The 20,713-nt window shown below is 30.7% G+C and overlaps 1 protein-coding gene across 3 annotated transcripts in view; it reads right to left on the reverse strand.

Moving 5' to 3' along the window:
- The window catches only part of heph (polypyrimidine tract-binding protein 1 heph), a 583,478-nt gene that overhangs the window by 287,632 nt on the left and 275,133 nt on the right, over positions 1–20,713 (reverse strand). Inside the window, exon 3 of one of the 3 annotated variants that reach the window (XM_085952127.1) lies at positions 17,785–17,985. The exons of the other annotated variants lie outside the window; for them this stretch is intronic. Within the exon in view, the coding sequence (XP_085808253.1) occupies positions 17,785–17,793 (9 nt within the window). The 5' untranslated portion in view covers positions 17,794–17,985. The remainder of the gene's footprint in view (positions 1–17,784; positions 17,986–20,713) is intronic. 3 annotated transcript variants of the gene reach the window in all.

The following is a 20,713-nucleotide window of genomic DNA, read 5'->3' on the forward strand; positions in this document are numbered from 1 at the left end:
TATTATCAATTAAGAAAGCATTTAGTATGTAGAATTAAATTTTAGAATATAATAATGGTAATAATATTAAATTTCTAAAAATTTTAGTTTTTAGTCGATAACTATTTAAATTGTAATACCATTATTTATAGTAGCTTTCCCGCATTATTATTAAATTTTATAAAACTGGACTTGAACAAACTGGTGTTGATATACCTACCTATTATAAGCGAAAGGAAGGTATTTAGCTGAATTACCATAAGTAGATGAAAAATTGCATTTGAGTCACGAGCCGAAAAGATGTTTTATATACAAACAGTCGTCAATATTTAGATCAGTGATGAGTAACCGTGGTCTCCTCGGGTAAGCTCAGCTAAAGTATTTTTTTTTTTAATTTAGAATAATATCTTGTTTTTTTTTAATAATTAATTTGGACAATAATTATGTACAATATAATACAATATACATACATTCATATGTATTCAAATGCGGCCCCAACGTTGCCAAACGTACCTACTATACCATATTATTATAATTTTACGATTAGTTTCATAATATTATGTACGATATTTAAATAATATAGAAGGCTCGTCAAAAATGTATGATATTTCATTTTCGTACTAAGTATATGTAGATTCGTTAATAATAAGATATATATTTTAAATAGAATATAAATACGAGAACTGATATTCGTGATACAAGAAAAAACGTAGTGATTTAATGAAGAAGTTATTTATATACTGAAAGATCTAAAAAAGTCTCAATTCAGTTTCAGAAGGGGAAAATTCAGATATATATTTTAATTACATATAAATTAAAAATGAACGCTATACTTTTGTGCTATTTTTTGTAAAATGTACTCTAATTCCGGTAAGATGAGATGAGAACACTGTGCGCCTTCTAAAAATGGTACTTAATTTGACCCTTGTATAAAGATAGATTGTTCATCACTAATATAGATCGACAGTCGCGTAAAATAAGAAATAACAGCATAAAGGTAATGAATGAATGGCGATGTTTAAACCGTTAGTCGCAAAAAATTTGAATTGCTATCAAAAAGATTCATAATAGGTACTCCTTCCACTCTTCCAGCATACAATTTCAACCTCTTTATAAAATAAATAAACTATAATATAGCTTAATATAATTTAATATAACTATAATATAAACTATATTATAGAGATTATAGAGACAGTGGGGTTGTTCCATTTCAAACAGATAATTAAAATTGTCTTCAAACAATAGGTATAATATGAAATGATTACCAACAGTTACATTAAAGGGAAATTTAACTAGTTCAACTACCTACATACTTATAAAACAAACTTGCAATTATTCTACTTTATGCTAAGGGAAAACAGCGGCTTAGTAAAACAAATTTCATTTCTTCAGATGATAATATAATATTTATTCTACCTGAGTGAGTTTGATTAGACAGTAAGTTGATGTCAGTCCTAAAATATAGCAGTCTAACTCAGTCGTAACTATTCGCTTAAAATAACTTACACTAACTGTATTTTTAAATATTGCATTTACTTTTGTTCAAGGTATGTTATCGGCGCATCGAATCTAGAGTTTAATTGCGTGTAGCTAATATGAAAATTGAATTGTCGTCCACAAAAATCCTATTTAGAGATTATAAATTAATCGAGATAGTTGTATCTCGGATATCACACAATCATTAGACTAACATAATATGGTTTAATTAAAGTATACATTAAAATAAGATTTCTATTAAATACAGATACACATAGAGGTAACTGTTATTTATAACCTATGAAATATTTTTTTTGATCTCTTATGCTGTAATTCTAGCATACAATATACGTATTAATATATCTAGATGTGCAGGTATTTCGAAGCTTCTCAAAATATTAAAATTATCTTTTTTTAATTAAACTTAAACTCGCATTTCTGATGCAAAACAAAATCTAACCGAATAACTACGCATGTTGCATAAAGACCTACGTTTATAAATTTAAAGCGTAAACGATTTTCATCACTTGATAGTAAAGAGGAAAAATATAAAGAGTGCATTCATATTTATTAATGCAAACTCCATCAGTTAGGTCTTCACACTGCAGTGAACTTACACAAAAACATCAGGCGGATATAATGCTCTGGTCGTTAGAAGATGATATTATTTCAATAGAAAAAAAACCATTATGATGATAAATAATATCATCAATAATCATAAGAATAAACTAATCAAAAACGAAAATCACTAAGTTGTTAATAAGATAACTTTGGCACAATATTTTTATTAAACTATGTACTTAAATAAAAATTGAAAAATAATTCAAGAAATATTTTTTTCCCAATGATTAGGAATTAAATCAAGGTAAACAGGGAATACGCAAAAAAAACTTGGTAAATGAACCTGATTGGGCCAGGGATTGAAAATCAGACTATATATTATTATATGTTTAGTTTAGGCTCTATCTCTATACAAAAAGGTTGTGTTCGATATCTTTGAGAAACATTTAATTTTTAAAGGTACAAAATTGCAGCTAAATCAAATTAGTAAGTTACTGATTGATATTGAAAATAAATATAACTTTTAAGTCTATTCCAAACATTAATTAATAACACGACTCCATTGCTCATCATTAACGATTTTCCCACCATAAATTCTTACCTCTTCGACCCAATTATAATTTGGCATTTTACCAACAATCCTTTTCCCTACACATCTAAACACGTTTTCTTCCCTCGCCGTACAGTATTGATAATAATATTTATAAAAACATAAACGTAAATGTTGGTAGGTATTTATTCTTGTCAATGCTCACCACGTAAGTGATGCAAGTGTCGTAAAACGATTTTTATAGACGTGAATTCTTTTATGTTTTTGAATTATGTATATACGTAACTATGTACCTACCTATACTAAAAAAAATTGTTATGATTTAATTTACTTAATTTAATTATACCTCAAAAGTATTAAAATTAATGATATTTGAAAATGTTATGTATTAAATAAATACCTATACGTGTATGTATAAATTATGTATGTGGAAACAGAACAATTTTAATTGCGTCACAATAATATGTTGGTTATGTCAAAACAATTATAATCAAATTGATCAAAACCACAAACCAGCGAAAACACTTTTCCAAATAAAAATAAATAATGATACCGCCATTACACAACATTTTGAATCTCTCAAAAGTTTTCATTTAAAACAAAGGCATTCGAGAATTTTTTTATCACATAAAAAGCTTTATATTCTTTGTTCGTTAAAGAATAAATAAGCGAAATGGATTAAATTAATTATAACGTCCCTATAAAAGAGAATGCATTCTTTTTTTAGCATACTAGGAAAATAATCAAAATTTTTACCTGAGAAATATCACAAAGTAAATATCTTTATTGTATAGAAAATAGCTTAGATAATTTGCCAACGTAACCCTTATTCTGTACTACACAACACTGAGTCTGTACACTAAGGATCTAATTAAAAATAGCCCGGGGCACGGATGTTTTCCGAGAAAACATAAACAAAGGAGAAAAAATCTGGCATATAGAAGTAACGGAACTCGTTAAAGTTTAACATTTCGTACATGGGAATATTCGCTTATTCCCTATTAAACTAAAGTAAGGCGGGTCAAAGTATTCAAGGAGACAAGCCGATGTTTAGAAAGAGAGTTTATGCTAGTCTTTGTCGAGAATAAAAACGCCACGTGTATGAACAAGCTTCGGTTTTTTATAATAAACTAAAAAACGAGGCAGGAGCTCTTTCTCTTGTACCTGCCTAGTTACCCGCAATACCTATTTATTGGCAGGTATACATATTTTTTTAAATATTGCGTTTTTAATCATAATTGGATATAAATTATAAAAGGTAAACGTACTTCAGCGATCATTGATAATTTGATTATACAATGATTTATGTTATTAATAATTAAGCTTATTAGGCTAGTGCGTTTTCTGAATTACTGAAGTGGTATAACCATTTAGTTGACGCAACAGTTAAGTATTTCATTTGGCCATTTGGTCAAGCAAAATAAGATATATTACAATCAATTTAGCAAAAATACCCCGACTCATGCCACACTTTTCACAAGATCTGTGTTTAATAAAGAGTCATTAAATATGAAGAATTTAAGGCAGGTTTGGGTGTCTACGATTTTTATTCAAGTTAATTAAAAACAAAAATGTATTGGGAAAACAATCAATAAGTAGAACCTGATATTTTGCTGTAGTTACCTGAAATGCCTAACGGCGAATTGCTTAATGCATATCCAAAACGTTGCTTTAAGAAACTTGTTCACAACTTCAGAGCCTCATTTGAAAGTCCGAATTGCGTATTTTTCGAGTCAAAGGTCGGGCCGTCTGTAATGGTAGTCAAAGGATACTTCAAACAACCAGAGGGCTATTTCCTCGCAGGACAAAGAGGAAACGAAGGAGGGAATCATTATCAGCGGAAAGGACGAGGGATGCCCCGGGGGGAGCGCACTCTGGGGGCCAACCTGGAAATCGGGACAGACTTGACGAAAATTAAGTGCCCCTTTCGCGCCGACTGCCCAACCGACCGAGTCGCTTTACCTCTGAAAATCTGAACCATACGGTACATATAAAAGACTACGCAAAGAAAACATAAGACAATTTTAGAAAGATAAAACGATTTATATTTTACTTTACTCTATATCTATGTATTATCTAATCATGGAAAAAGTTGATATCCTAAAAAATATATTTCGTATTATATGCGCACAATAATAATAACAATGGGTTTCATTATGAATGAATATATGATGATGAATATATTCAACCTCTATGTATTTTTAAATTCATCTGCTGTTATTAAATTAATGCGAACACAGGGGTAGATCCAAGATAGACTCCAAGATGTATTATATATTACAAATATACGATGAAAAAATTGAGTTTCAATGCACTAAAATAAATACCCATTATCTATATAATATCAAGTATTATAAAAAAACTTTTGAATGTGATAGGTAGGACTTATAATAATAATCGATTGATTGAGGAATTACTGGAGGTAGCGCGATTTTTGTTGCCTGGCTGTCTTCATCTATGACTTGCTCGTTTAAACACGTATATCATAATACTATGTAAATGTTAATTAGTGTAAATAGATTTGTGGGTTGCCACCGTGTTGTTAGAGAAGAAAAGGAAAAAGCACACGATGACAACCTAAAAATCTATTACAACTCGTATATCACTTCTGCTTTTGAAGCATTTTTCCATGCTTTCCACGTGATACAGTGTCCAGTCCTGATGTTCTAAAAAAATATTTTTTATACACCCATCAATTATTAATAACATGGGATGTGTGGTCGCAGCCATAAACTCTTCTGGATAACCAATAGCAAGGGCTGTGCGGTTGGTGAAAGCATTTCCTAGAGAAGTAGATATTTTTGGCGCTATTTTTTTATTTTTAAAAAATCTATTTTATCGGTTATTTTTTGTTCTAAGATTACTTATTATTTACTTTGTATTTCTATTATGCCTGTTGATTTTATGATTGACTTGATCTTTTTTAATCCAAATGACATGTTCTGAGTTAATAATTCGTTTTGTAATCATTTTTTTTTATTAAATAAATAAAATGAATGCATTTGCGGAATTATTAACATCACTCATCATCCGAAGTATACATTTTCGGCAATGAAATTATAAAAAAATATATGATCAAGAGCTATATTTCCGTTTGCCCAAGCGCACTCTTGCTAAATATGCACGTATTAAAAGTACTACACAGGTGAGTTGGCTGCAGATGAATATTTACTGCAGAAGATTAATTATGAAGTTTCTAAATGAGCCACAAAACTGCAGTATTAATTGAATATCTCATAAATACACACAACTTTATGCGCAGAAATTAAATATTTAACTGCGAAAAATCGTATAATAATATCTCTTTGTGCAACGTAATGACATTATAATAAATTTAAAGAAGTATCATACACCATATATGTACGGAAACATAATGAAAATATTATTACTGGCATCATAACATAATAAATTATTCAAAAAACTAGTTGTATTTTGATGCTCATGACTCGCCACATCTATTTTAACTAATTGTGCAGGTATAACACTAATTAATAACTTTAAACTTTAATGATTTGTGTTTTATACGTAGATGGCATAATAGGGTTCAATTAATAATGTATGGAATATTAAACGTAGTTTATGCAACGTAACGTTTAGGGATGGACGTTTTGACCACTACAGTAAATGGGCTAATTGAAAATAGAACAATACTCGTACCATTTGTATATATTATATAATAAAATGTCATTCGTGGTTTTATACATATATTTAAAATTTAAGTCGATAATATGCGTGATAAATAGGTAATATGCGTGAATAAAAACAGAATGACAATTTTATTTTACACTGCAGCTAAACCTGGAGAATTTTTGAGATGTTTTACGGTACGACAATATTTTTTCGACGTAGTGTAGATTGTATTTACACTGTTAGGGCGGACGGAAAAGTAAATTAATTTAGAAGAAAGCGTAGTATTTGTCAAAAAAGAGATTCATGCAAACGTTTTGGCTGCGGGGACCGAGGATGGACCGCAGCCCGCTCACCCGCCACCCCTGCAAGCCACAAAGCTTGCCTCGCCAGAGAAGTAATCATATTAGTGGACAACATTTATTGCGGGAAAGCTTTTTATGGAAAGCTTGAGTTGTTAACTAACGATCACCCTTGTTTGAATAACTGTTGACTTATAATTTAATATTAAATTTATACTGTCCTATATTTCTCACAGATACTAATAAAATTGGAAATGTTTTACAATGGTTGATTTTGAAAAATATCAGAAACATACCTAGAAAAAGACTCAAGAAAAATATGTGAACCGAGTGGGATTCGAGGTCACTTATTTTACTTTCCGATTTAGTGCTCGTATCCATTAAACCAGTGGTAAGTAAACTTGTCTGTTACGCGGCGCCTCACGTGTATAAAGATTCTTTCATGAATCTCTAAGAATTGTCAACTCTGAGAAGGCAATTTAAAAATTCCTTTCAACTGTGTAAGAGGTTGTTTCCTTAGTGTAAATCTATGCTCAATGTGGTAGGTGGGTAGATCGTTTACGGTTTTCGAATAATTGGTCACCAAAGCGATAAAGAAAAAGCAGTTAACATTATGTGAGCATCTGATAATAGCCACAGAAGTATACGAATCTCTCATCGTGATTGGAAATCTTCGCATTGGCATTAAACGCAATAATTTTTCAGTTTCGAAAAAACGCACTGCACTAAGAATTCCGATGAATTGCTAATAACTTATCATGAGAATATCATGAGAATAATACAGAAGATTATAGGATATTTTCAACAAAAATAATATTATTATATATGAAATAAAGTGCTGCAACAGAATAACTACCTATGCATTATTAATACGCTGGTTATTTAAATTTTACGGTTAAATATAATATTATATAGATAAACATTGCACCTACTGAGGCACTAGAATTAGTGTATAAAATATCTTGATTACTTATCTATATATCTTGTGTATATTTATAACTTTAATATAAATTTACAAATATTTCAAACACATAAGTACAACTCTTTTCTTTTTTCGACCATGTCCGATCCTAATAGGATCATATTATGGGCCTCCACAGAGTGGAGGTTTGTATAAATAGATTTTATTTTTACGAGAAATGGATGTCAGCCACTTGCTCAACCTATTAGGTCCATACTCTGACTCATACACAAATTGAAAAACAATATGTGTACTTGTCAGACCCAGGATTCGAACCTGGGACCCTCGACTCTATAGGCCGGCATTTAAGCCACGCGGCCATAGTGGGTGTCAAACAAGTAACAACATAAAATAAATAAGTTTTACTAATAATACAGTATAATTGGTAATTTTTGATAGTATTTAATATATTACTCATATTTTGATATTAAATGTACATACACACGGTATGTTGATAATAGTTTACCAAATATTTTATGCACAGCAATGTTAGATTACTCAAAATGTGCAATAAACAGAGTAACGATCAAAGTTGCAAAGGCATCAGCGAAACCAGGCATAATGCGAATAATAACAACTGAACATCAAAACATGTTCCAAAATGGCGTCGCTGCACTTTAGCCAATAATGTCCGCAACAATGTAAAGTATTGTAACATAACTTTGAGTCATTCGACCAGGATGCAACTAATTAAAAATATTATTAGATTTTGTACCTATTAGGTTACTGCAAATTTTGTATGATACGAGTACTCCATATTACTATTTAACAGGTATATAAAATTTTTGAAGTTGACCATATATTTTTATATTTTCATTGCAGGATAAAAGAGCAGAACTTTAATTAGTATATGGGTAGATGTCAGTGCTGTTTAAATTCAAGTCTTGGTGGCAAGATTTAATATAGGTACATATAGGTATTATTATAATTATAAAAAATAAGTTTACTATAAATTATCTGCAAAAAATAACAATGATCAGGTTCGATTTCATATGAGTCATATTGTACAACAATTGATATTCCGATGTATATGATATTAATTGGAAAGGGTATACATATACCAACAGTTTTACGCATGCTGAATGTCAACAACCATTCTAGTTTTTTTAGTAATAATAAGATGGATTTTTAACATGTGAGAGTACAACGGAAATAATCTGTAAATGTGATGGTAATCATACATAATTTAAAATACCATAGAAACATGGTATTTTAAAAAATAGGACGGGGTGATTGGTGTTAGTAGTATACAGAAAGATTAAATGTTAAAATACATTGTTCGGAATAAGATAGGTTCGTGCCCTGTTCGGTAGAAATATTTTTAAAAAATATGTTTTCTAATGGGGGTGTTTTTGATTTGTAGGTACCAAATTATCTATGTTTAATGACGAATGCTACATTCATAAAATTCGTGTATTATTTATTCATTTAGTTATCTAATAAGATTTTTATAATGTAATATTATATAGATAACAAATGAATATGTTGAATTTTCATTTGAATGAATTTGTATTTCAACGAGAGACAAGTATGTTTTTCCATAATGTTTTGCACCTCACCTTCAAGGTAATTATTAAACATAAATAATACAATAAACTGCGTTGTGGAATCCTTCATTAGAAGTATTCTGAGAAACTGAGTAGGATTTATTAGAATGTATAGTGAAAAAGACTATCAATGAAATATGAAAAATCCGTAAACTTGGCTTGGTGAATGAATATAAAAGAAAATTTATCGGTTCTCGAAAGTGATGTGACACCGTTTGCCGAAATAATTAACGTTCCGGATAATTTAGACGCCATCTCTCTTAACGTGTCGTAAATCACGGCTCATTACGCACGACCTCCGACGTGTACAGTTTTCTGCAATCTGCACAGAAATAAGGTCAACAGAATAATATCAAAACATCAATTACCTATGCCGAATTCAAAATTTCATTCAAAAGTAGCCCTTGTGTGAAAGCATTATTTCTATGTTTCCTAGGTGCTTATTTTTGATTATTAGCTTGATGCTATCAATCAAACATGTTACGTATGGTAAATGAAGATAATAAAGTTTTAAAACATCGTGCACGGCGTATCCAGTCATTAAAATAAAAAGAATTAATAAAAAGTTGACAAAAAATAATACAAACGAATATGTTATTGTATTTAAAAAAATAATGACAAATCAAATGATACTAAAATCACCGCTAACAGTACAAGGTGGCTAAGTAGGTACCTACTAAAATGAGATTGTCATTTGAAATGACATTTAAGTACAGAATTCTAGATTCTAGTTTATTGTAATGACGTTACATCTTTTTTTTTAAATGCCATATTAGGATATAACAAATGAGATCAATTTTCTTGTCATTTCCCGTAAAAATTGGGTGCATATTTGCCTCATTTTTTTATTGAATGAAAATTATGTAAATTCAGTAATGCGGTAAAGAGAACATTTCCGTTTTTTAGAGGCAATTATACGGGTCATCTCACAGATCCCTTACAAGAAAACTTAGTGGGTGAACCCTTCGTTCCGGATCAGTGTCTAATTGATGGTTCACAAGCCCTTTCCCACCAAGTAAATATCACCTTCTTTTTGCCTAAATCACAACCATTGGCATATTTTAACGGAAGAAAACAACTGGTATCGCCACGGTATTGTGAGTAGGTACATAGGTACACACTGTAATAGTGTAATAAATTATAATACTTTAATTTTTTATTATAATATATGTGATAATTATATAAGTCTATTATGTAGTATTACCGCTTTGTTTTCTTTACCTCAGTACTGTCGATGGTGATCACTGGAATTACAAGGGTTTCTAAAAACCTTTTTTAATAGATCTTGCGCTGCTCGTGTTACTCTAGTCACTGTTAATTATTATTAATTAATACAAATTATACACTATATAATATTATATATAATTATACACAGTCGCTTTCTCGATAAGATTTGGAAAGCGCACACCTTCACACCTTTTCTTCTTCACTAAGCTGCTTGGATGTCATCTAACAATGTGATCTAAGAATTGAAGAACGTGTCACTTGTACGTAGCCAAGAGCGTTCTTTCGTCTTGCAGTTTAGACACATGGCTGACTATGAAAAAAGGGCGTCGAAGTAACGAATGCGATGATTATTTTCAGATTCTCTTGGAGTCCAGGCCAATATATATAAGGCCAAGGCCATAAAGGGATATTTAAAATATCAGCGCTTTAGGGAGCATTTTTATTTTGATAGTGCAACACCATCCACAACGCGTTGTGGTTAGATTTTCAGTCACTAAACATCTTCTATGTTTGGGCGTAACTTGTATAATTTAAAGAAATACAATAGACACTTGAATGAAATCTTTAAAATTCGTTTCAGACGCAAATCTAACTACTTATATCATAATACTATAAGTAAATTAAGTTTGTTGCTAGTCTTCGGTAGATATTATTATTATAACCCAGCATATAAAAAAAATCTTTTATATTCATACTAAAACAAAAAAAAGTGAAATTCCGGAAAGTGAAAATATAGGTATAAACTAGTTAAGTAGATATAGGTATCTACTTACCTAGTTAATAAGTATTTACGTTTAGTAAGAAGTTTTTTTTTCATTTTGTATAAACATGGTAAGCATCTATATTAAGTACCGACCAATATCATTAGTAGGTAATACAAAATCCATCATATAAATAAAGTTTATAGATTTGCGAATAATTGCTATCTAAATAGAACCTTTAAATACTTCGTCTATTTGATTTGCGCCCAAAATTTGCTCACGCAAAGCTTTAACCAATCTCATTCGATTGACTGTGTTTATTGAGCGCGATCGGTTTTTCCATCTCTGATCTGGGACCACTTTCCCTTCTCACCTGCGGGCGGGCACCTTTCCGCGATGCTTGCCGCCCGAGAGGAGAGACTTGCCGCCCGAGAGGAGGCACGAGCGATAAATTATCCTTTGCATGAAAGCGAACTCTGGATGTGCGTCAATAAAAAAGGCGCACGAGTTATCCCCTTGGGCAACATTAGTTCTCTTCCGGCCCAATTAGAATGACTGCATAAAATATCGGCTAACAATTGAATAGAAATTCCTCCCTTAAGGCGAGACGTAAAAAGAAGAAACGAGTCGGGTTTATGGAAGTCACAGTAGCGCAACAACGCAGCTTTCTGTCACAAGTAAATATAAATAAAATAGTTTACTATTTTAAAACATATAGTATATACTAAATATACTATTGCGTTTCTATCGGTAATAGCAAAACACAGTCTAATGTAGGCAGATACTTAAATTTCCCGAAGTTTAAAGTCAGCAGCTATTTTATAAAATAAATTTGTTTTCCACCCTAATTTGTTGCAGTTTCTGTTACAAGAAATGGAACTACAACCCAACGAACCTGCATTAAAACCACTCGGCCGGTGTCAATGAACAGCATAATGTATTTACGTATTTACGTATCTACTTATGTACTCATCACAATACGTGACATAAGTATCAGGCATATAACGAATAACTATGATACTTTAATTAAACGAAATTTTTATACGGAAAATCATCCGATTTTATTGATCAAAATATAAAATTTCCTGTATTGTCTCATTTTGTATTAATTTAAATAAAACTCGGCAGTTTACCAGTTAACCTAACTATATTATTTAACTATAATACTTATGTATTTTTCTTATTTTAATATTATATAAAATCACATGGTGTTCACCACATATCACCAATGCTAATTTTTTCTGTTTTTTCGGTCACTGAGTGATTCACCCAAATGACCTATAATTTCGTTTATATTTACTATACCATCAAACGTATTGTACTTAGTAGGTAAGCAGTACAATTTATAAAATTGTATTCAAAGAATATTAAAAAACTAAAAGAGCAACCAAGTGATCGTTGAATCAATGAAATAACTAAGTTCGGCGGAAGTGGGTACGTGTAAACGAAATACTAAGAACTGAGAAGAGCAAAAACGGCAAGAAAATGCCTTTATCCGTATGTGGATTGAGAATGGCTGATATGATAAGGATATATAGATATATACACTATCAGTAAAATAATGTAATGTGACATATACCTACAATATAACGAATGTCTAATAATATACTGCTAATGATAATGCTTTTATCATGTAGTTCACCCGTTAGTTAATTATAACAACACTATTAAATATAAGTGATGGGGGATGGTAGTTAGGTAGATACGCCACTGGTCGATGTTATCTCAGCATCTTTATGGCTGGAGGAAAAACCTTTTATAAAGTGTAAATTGTTTTTAGCGTGGCCTTTTTCAAACTTGATACTTTAAACATTAGGCAGTAAATATTAACTATCGACATGAACCGTACGGAATCTATTTATTATTTTAATAGACTATACTCAACACATGTATGCTAAATCGTTGCTGTTAAAATCAAATAATTAAGTATAAATAAGAAATGGAAACATGTTGGGCATTGTACATGATCGGTAAAGAGTAATAGAGCATTTCAACTATATTATTTTAAACGTATGTAATGGACAACACCTTTATTTATTCACACGCCAAAGAAGTCATCTTACAAATTATTATTGAACGCACATATAAAACATAAAATAAAATAGAATATAACATAAATGCAACATGAATTTATTAGTTATTATTTATGTATAAAAGTTTGTCGTATACGGCAGTATTAAAAAGATTATTATATATTTATATAAATTTTTGTATTAACTCATATATCTACAAATCATATAATTCTTACTTGACATATTACTCGTTTCTTATTTTAACATAGGTACATACGTGATTATTACGTAGATGGGTAGAATCTGCAATAGAATTATCGAAACTATTTATAACCGTATACTTGGATTGCTTCAGAAAAAGGATTTAGAAATCAATGTAATAGGTAGAGCAGCCAAATAGAAATATGGTAGTATAGTTGAACTAGCGACAATTAAAAGTTGGCTTGTTGAAACAGGTTGAACCCGGAGGCGCATATTCCTTGCCAATGTCGGTTTGCCAACATTATTAGTATTATGATGTTGTAAGTCGAGCGAGGGTTGCAAAGTTTGCTAGTCGTATACAAAACTCTAAAGTTCGCCCAAAGAAAAACCCTCCACGCGAGGAAAAAGTTCCAATTAAACAGTATCACGATGAAATTTCAGTAATCTAACGAATGTACTATGCAGGTAGATGAATGAGTAAGAATATAAATTTAAGAAATATGTAGATACCCGAGCTATAAGTCATAAGTATGGTAGTTAGAAGGTAATTCACAGTATACATTATAGACATGCCAAACAGATTTTAATGCGCGAAACTAAGATCACTGAAATCTGATCTATCGTATCTATATAGTATTCTCTGAATAAATTTCGTATGTACAATTTGAATTTGTGGCATTAATTATATTATTAGTGTTGCAGCTATACCTATGTCAAGTAGACGTTTTAATGATTTTATATATTATTTTTTTTAAATCGGCGCGTGAGTATAATATTAATACACGTATTGAACATAAAGTAATTATGGGTTAAAGAAGGGAAAGGTAGACAGTTGATAGCTGCGGTAAAATGATTATGTCAAAATTTATTATATTTCAAACAAAATTCGCAAATGATCGATCTTCTCTCAATAAATAATAATTCCGTGAGGCACCTTAAGTGCAAACTAATTAACGAACTCATCATACAGATTTCAGGAGACGCAAATATGTAAAGTTTATTCGATCGCTGTAAAGCAAACAGTGTTTTTTATTTACCCTGCCAAAAGTTTCGACAGCGAGGCGTAAGAGAGTCAAAGTGGGGATAAATTTCGAGACGGGCTGCTCCGAGGCAAGTCTCTTCCTCTCTATCGATACGCCTAAGTGATGTATTGCCCCCTCGACATTTCCCACCCGAATGGGCATAACAGGGTAGCTAACGATATGTTCGGTTTGCGGGAGTAGTTTTCAGGTAAGTTAATGACAAACGTTAAACTTTTTGCACAGTTTGAAATAATTGTGTTAAAACTGAGCGGTACCGGTGAGAATTAACGTAATTTACATGATCAAACCTTTATCAATCACCGGTAACAATAGCAACCCTTCCGGAGGGAAATAAGCGAAGCCCTTGACTTTAAATCCATCAATTTTCACATCTGAAAAAAATATTAGCAAATAACTACCTTATTCATAATCAAAGCTACATAAAGTAGGTAGCTATCTACGTACTACTGTTTTAAAACTTCGTCCATAATAATTATAATAATGCAGTCGAGCGGGCTAGTTAAAGAATGGAGTAGATCATGCCTCAAAGTAGATAGATACGCAACATTTAATCAAATATTTCGTATACAGTAACCAGAATAAGTTAACAAGATCTAGAAATAAAATTGAAAGTCTAATTAAATGGAGATTGCGCAAATAAAATGATCTTTCATAATGCATTTACTTAATTGAACATAACAAAGTATTCAAGGCTAGCGATAAAGATATAAGTAATGTGAATTACTAAGCGAGGCCATACATTATTAGCTACCTTAAAATACGGTTGGCAAAATATTATTATAAAACCATTTCTGTGTTCATTCATTCTTAGGTCGTAAATTTAAACCAGTCACTCAGTAACCAACTTTAAAAAGATACCGGCGTATTTACCATCCTATTAAGTTACCAATCGCAGTATATCAATATTTGGAAAGACGAGCTCAATCTTATAAATTTATTACTTGAATCTTCATCAAAAAGTCAGGTCGGGTAAAATTGATCCCAAAAGGAAATTCGTGTAAGTGGTGAATCAGAAAAGCATATCATATATGCCTGCTGTAAATTATCGTTGCGCAACAGTGTAAACTTAAAATAACAAGACAATGGAATGAATATTACGTTTCACCCCTTTAGTCTTGATTAGACAAATTAATTTATCAGTAAGAAATATGACTTAATTCCTATACAAATTGTAGATTACAAGTATTGGGCAATCCTATGGCATCACTAAACAATTTATAATGAACCATTTTAATTATGTATACTGTCAATTATTAAAGGAAAGGTATTATATTGATCATTAAGTTTAACAATACGTGTCCTATATTACACTGGTATAAATAATATCACGGTTGCTAAGACAAAAGAGCCTTAAGGAACATTGTGGCAAAAATAGATATTTTAAAAACTTTTTCAAATATCATTGCACGCCTCTTTTAGTAAGCAACTACTATATTATATGAATTTAAAACGTAAAAACAAAAAAAAATGTAGGTATAATGCTTTGCATAACAATATAAATTAAGAGACACAACGAACTGGTCCATTTACAATGCCCTTCTAAAAATCTAAACTATTTTAAACGGATGAAACTGGTGTGAAATAATGTGCATTAATAAAAACAAAATAATATTACTGAATACACAGATCATCACAAACTATAAAAACGGTGATTAAAAATGCTTTCCCATTGTGCAGTTACTTACGTTTGACAATTTAATCATTCCCAACAGATAAAACACAAAGCAATTAATACATACTTAATATTCTGCACTAAAATCTCTAAGTATGCAATAAACTCGAAAATAATTGTGAAATTTTAAATTGAACAGTTTTATTCAAAATATAATAGGTACACATAATATATATGTATAATAGAAGATGATAGGTACTGTTTCTTTGTTGACTGAACTAGTTCTTGAACGTCTTAAATTTATAATTTGTAAAGTTCACCATATGAAAAATATATATCAAATTGAATTTGAATAAGTAGGCAATGAATCAATCTGGAGAATTTACAGAGTAGAATTAACCATGAAAGATATGATCCATAATCAAGTCTTAACCGGAGTCGATAATAATATGATCACATTCTAAATTCGTTAAATATGTCACCTCTATTCTATATAACTCAGTTGCAATTGACTTCAGCCGTATGTGTATGTTTTAATCGATCTTAAAACATACCGTAAGAATAAATGATAACTGCTTTAGCCGATGAGATCATTTTTTTAAACTAGTTAAAAATCATTGAGTTCATTTCGCTTAATAGTTACACTAAGCTTGCCTGAAGATGCCGAAAGGCGAAACCCGGGTCGCAAAAAACGACTTAAATGGAATAGTACAGAGCTTGAATCCATTAGAATTTAAATTCAAATTCCATCAAGTACCTTCGGTCGAAAGTATTAATAAGATAAAAAGAATTAATCGATTTAACATTTTATATTATTTATAAGGACGAAGTGAAAAGATTTTAATAAAATTTAAAAGTAATAAAAATAAAAAAAGAATAACGTCGTGAACACATTGAATATATTTGAAAATAAAGCTTTTATTGACGATTTGATATCCCTTCGGACGAAAGTCAACTATCTCAATTCCAATGTTTTTTCTTACCTTTATGCCAATATCTAAAGACTGGCGGCAAATCGACCCTAAAATCGGAGCAGGTGGCATCAGTCACAGGTGAGAATTATCCCAGGTAATTGGATAAAGAAATCTTGAAAGTCTACGAAGAAATAGGATGAAGCTTTCCAGTGACACGTGAGTGTGACAGGGACGAGCGAACTGTAGCGATCAGATTTTCGTGAAAATTCTTCAAGAGACTTTTCATTCGGGAAAAGATTAAATTTCGAGATCTCCCTTAACAAGAACTTGTACGTAATAAAAAGAAAATAAATGTTTTACTGTAACGCAGACATAACAGAGACGTAAAAAGTTACCCAATTCACTCTTGTGTAGCGCAATTTTCTTCTCCAATTACGTAAATATTAAATGAGTTGAAAAGAAACTGAATACTGTTGGATTGAAAGCGCACAAGTAGAGTTCCACACTGCAACTTGTGAAAGCACAGCGATATAAAAAAACTACATTGAAATTAAAAATCAAAACTATTTAATAACTTAACGATGAACTAATTATATTTTCTAACATATATTTCTTTGCGTTATATTAGTTATGAACACATTGTTTTTTTTCCTGTGAACAATATATCTTTCCCCTGTACATATATCAAATATTGCAAACCAATGTGACATAATATCAATAATGTCACCTTATATGAATTGTATTGTGTGCGTGTGTGTGCGTGCGTGGTCGAATGTGTGTGTTTGTGTATCTGAGTGTGCTGTAAATGAAACGAACCACTAGTCATGTTTTAAGTAAACTATTAGAAACTTACGTAAATACCCACTATAGTTCTCGACAAAATATATACTTACAATAATTAAAACCATATTTAAGCAATTTTAAGCAAAAAGCAATTTTGTTATAATAGTAATATGACAAAAACACTCCACACAATAATATTAATGTTATTTACAGGTCACACAGTGAATAAAATTGACTGGTTATTTTTAATTGTATTATTCGCAAAACAAAAAGTTAGGCAAAATTTACCTTGACCATTTCCTTGCGGTAATTAAAATGCCGTCAGTCGTGACTTTAAATTTTCAATTGTGGAGGGGGTTGAAAGAGGCGAAGGCGATGTTGGCAAGATCTTAAAGGGGGATTTGTCAGAACTGAGGGTTGGCAGGAGTAGATCGTCCGAAAACTTGATTGACGAACACTTCACAACAGAGGCTCGCTCGGCGAAGTTCTCTGCAAAAAATAACCAACTAGATTGGATTTAAAAGCCTCAAACTCAGCAAGACGTTTCATAAAACATTCAAGACTAGTTTAAATTAACTTCGATTTCTACTTTTTATACTGCAACCGAATAAACGGTTAATATTATGACTGCTTGTTCTCAACTATTTAAGCCTCTTACTGCGAATATTTTGATAGTATTATGTTCCGACCGACGTCAAGCAGATTTCCTTGTGGTTAATAATATGTTTTGTGCTTTAAACTAAGTGAATAATATTTCAAGAAATATATACTTACGTAGGAAACTAATACATGCTTATGTATCTGAGATAATTATGAAGTTGATGATCACAACAATAATGACAATAGACATTATAATGTTAATATAATCAGAAATTGAAGTAATAGAAAATATTCTAAGTCAAGGAAATAATTCAATTTGCAAGGTGCCTTTAATAAAATAATCTTGTCACCGTTCTGGTAAAAGCATTATATTTTATCAACAGTGTAGTGTATATCGTCTTTGTTCTGGCAGAACACACTAACTGGATAATACTAGTTTTGATTAATTTGACTTTGAAGCTTTTAAAATGTAAAATGGTCTATCATGTGAGTTTATTAAGTAATCGTAAAAAGGATGACTTTAAAATAAAGACTATTTATGTATTAAGAAGGCTTCCAGACGGTAAAGTTTGAAATAAGGAACATTTTGGTATAACTAACTCAATGTAATTTTTCGAATTAGTGTCTTTTGCCAGAACAGTGACGATATATAATATTCCTTAATTGCAGAAAACAAATAATTTTGAAAAACATCAAAAACCTATAAGTGTAGGTACTTATTAGAAAAAATCGTAGAAAAAAGTTGGAACGAATGAAACTCAAACTCACATTTTTCACTTTCCGGTTGAGTGCTTTTTTCTTTGAGTTATATATCCGTCTATAAATTGTTTCGTATAACTATGTTTTAACCAAAGTACTTCAAATTCCAATAATTAGTAAAAAAAAAAAAAAAAATTAGCTATGTGCAATCAATTTAAATATGTAAGTATTTTTGATCTTAATAAAAACGTTACATATCATAAAATATAAAAGAATATATTATACAATAAATAAAAATCAATGATTAAATGTACTTAATTGATTTCGTCCAATAAAATTTAATGAGGCGAATTATGCTAAGTGCCCACTTCCAATCGATGATCTTCAACGCGATATTAAACTGGAGCAGATCGGAGGGTCGCTGGGGTAGCGCAGACGACAAAGTATCCCATCACAAGAGAACCAATTCGTTCAAGAGGCAACGAGAAGATCCGATCCATCGCGCAGAGCAAAAAAAAAACACTCCCATCTAGATATGGCGGCGTGGTATCTTGGAGTAAATCAATTATTTACATATTTACGAGCGTTTAAGCACGTTTACTTCCGCAGAAGAGCGTCTATCTACTTGTACGTAGCACTGCGATACTCTTTCCCCTATATTCACCCGTCCTTGCTACCTACCAGGATATAAATACCTCAACGAAAACTGTCCCATACTTTAACTCGATGGATTCTTGCTAACTAACTACCGCTCTATTCGATTGATATCCTAGGGAGCTTCTGGATTTTGGTACGTTACTCGATATAGGTACCTACTTAGTTTATAGATTAGCTTTAACAGAATTTAAGTGAGAAATTTTACAAGATAGCCATAAAACAATCAAATACATTGTATGTACTTACCTATATATTATATAATATAGGAAAAATGTATGACATGCATAAAATTAAACTAAATTTCATTAAAAAAATAATTCATAACAAACGCAATCAGGAGCATAAAAAAAATATTTTATTCTACACTCTCAGATGAAAATAAGTAGGTACATAATGTTCTAGAGTTTAGACTCTGGATGTTTAATAAGCGTTATTGATTTATTTAATTGATATTAAAGTAGGTAACATGATACTTTAATAGAACTAGTATGAAAATAAATAAGAGAAATGTGATTTATATTAATAATTCCTTTCGGATGAATGTAAATGACGGCCCTGGACAGTCATACTGCCGCAATTTAATTAGATAATAATATTAATACGAGTATATTACACGTAAATGACTACAACATACGAAAACAGTGAAATTTTAAATATTCTATTTTAGTAAAATGATTACGATAATAGATTTTTTAAATATTGAAATCAAAAATGTATTATTTTAATCTATTTATAGGAATTAATGAAGTAGTCAATTTTAATTTATATAAACTCTAACTATTGCTTAAATTAGATTTCTTATAGAATTCGCCTAAGTTGGTCAGATGTCACCCTGGTCTTTCACATATTTAATTCGAAGTTATACTTGAAATAATCCAGAGATTTTATTTAAATTACACGTGTCACTGTGTAAGTATGCAGAAAATAAATCGACTTATATATTGAGGATAATAAATTCTCGTGATTACATGATTTTTTTTTAAGTAAAGTGTTATATAATTGTTTGTAGTCTTCACCGTTGGAATTTACTGTACGCGCTAAATACTCATTTAGTATGAAAACTTCGTCACTGACTGAACAGTGTACTTACATATAAACAACGAGTTTTGATTATAGGTATAGGATTTTTGAAGAATCTTTGAACAAAATCTATTAAACTTTTAAATGCATTCATACAATTTCAAAGTAATTATCAAACATTAATTTATTTCGGGCTTTTATCACCTGAGACCGTATTCTACGGGATCATTATCGGGAAAAT

Source organism: Rhyacophila brunnea, unplaced genomic scaffold (assembly GCF_057557595.1).
Source record: "Rhyacophila brunnea isolate RB1 unplaced genomic scaffold, BYU_Rbru_1.0 scaffold_3, whole genome shotgun sequence".
Classification (NCBI taxonomy): Eukaryota; Metazoa; Arthropoda; class Insecta; order Trichoptera; family Rhyacophilidae; genus Rhyacophila; species Rhyacophila brunnea.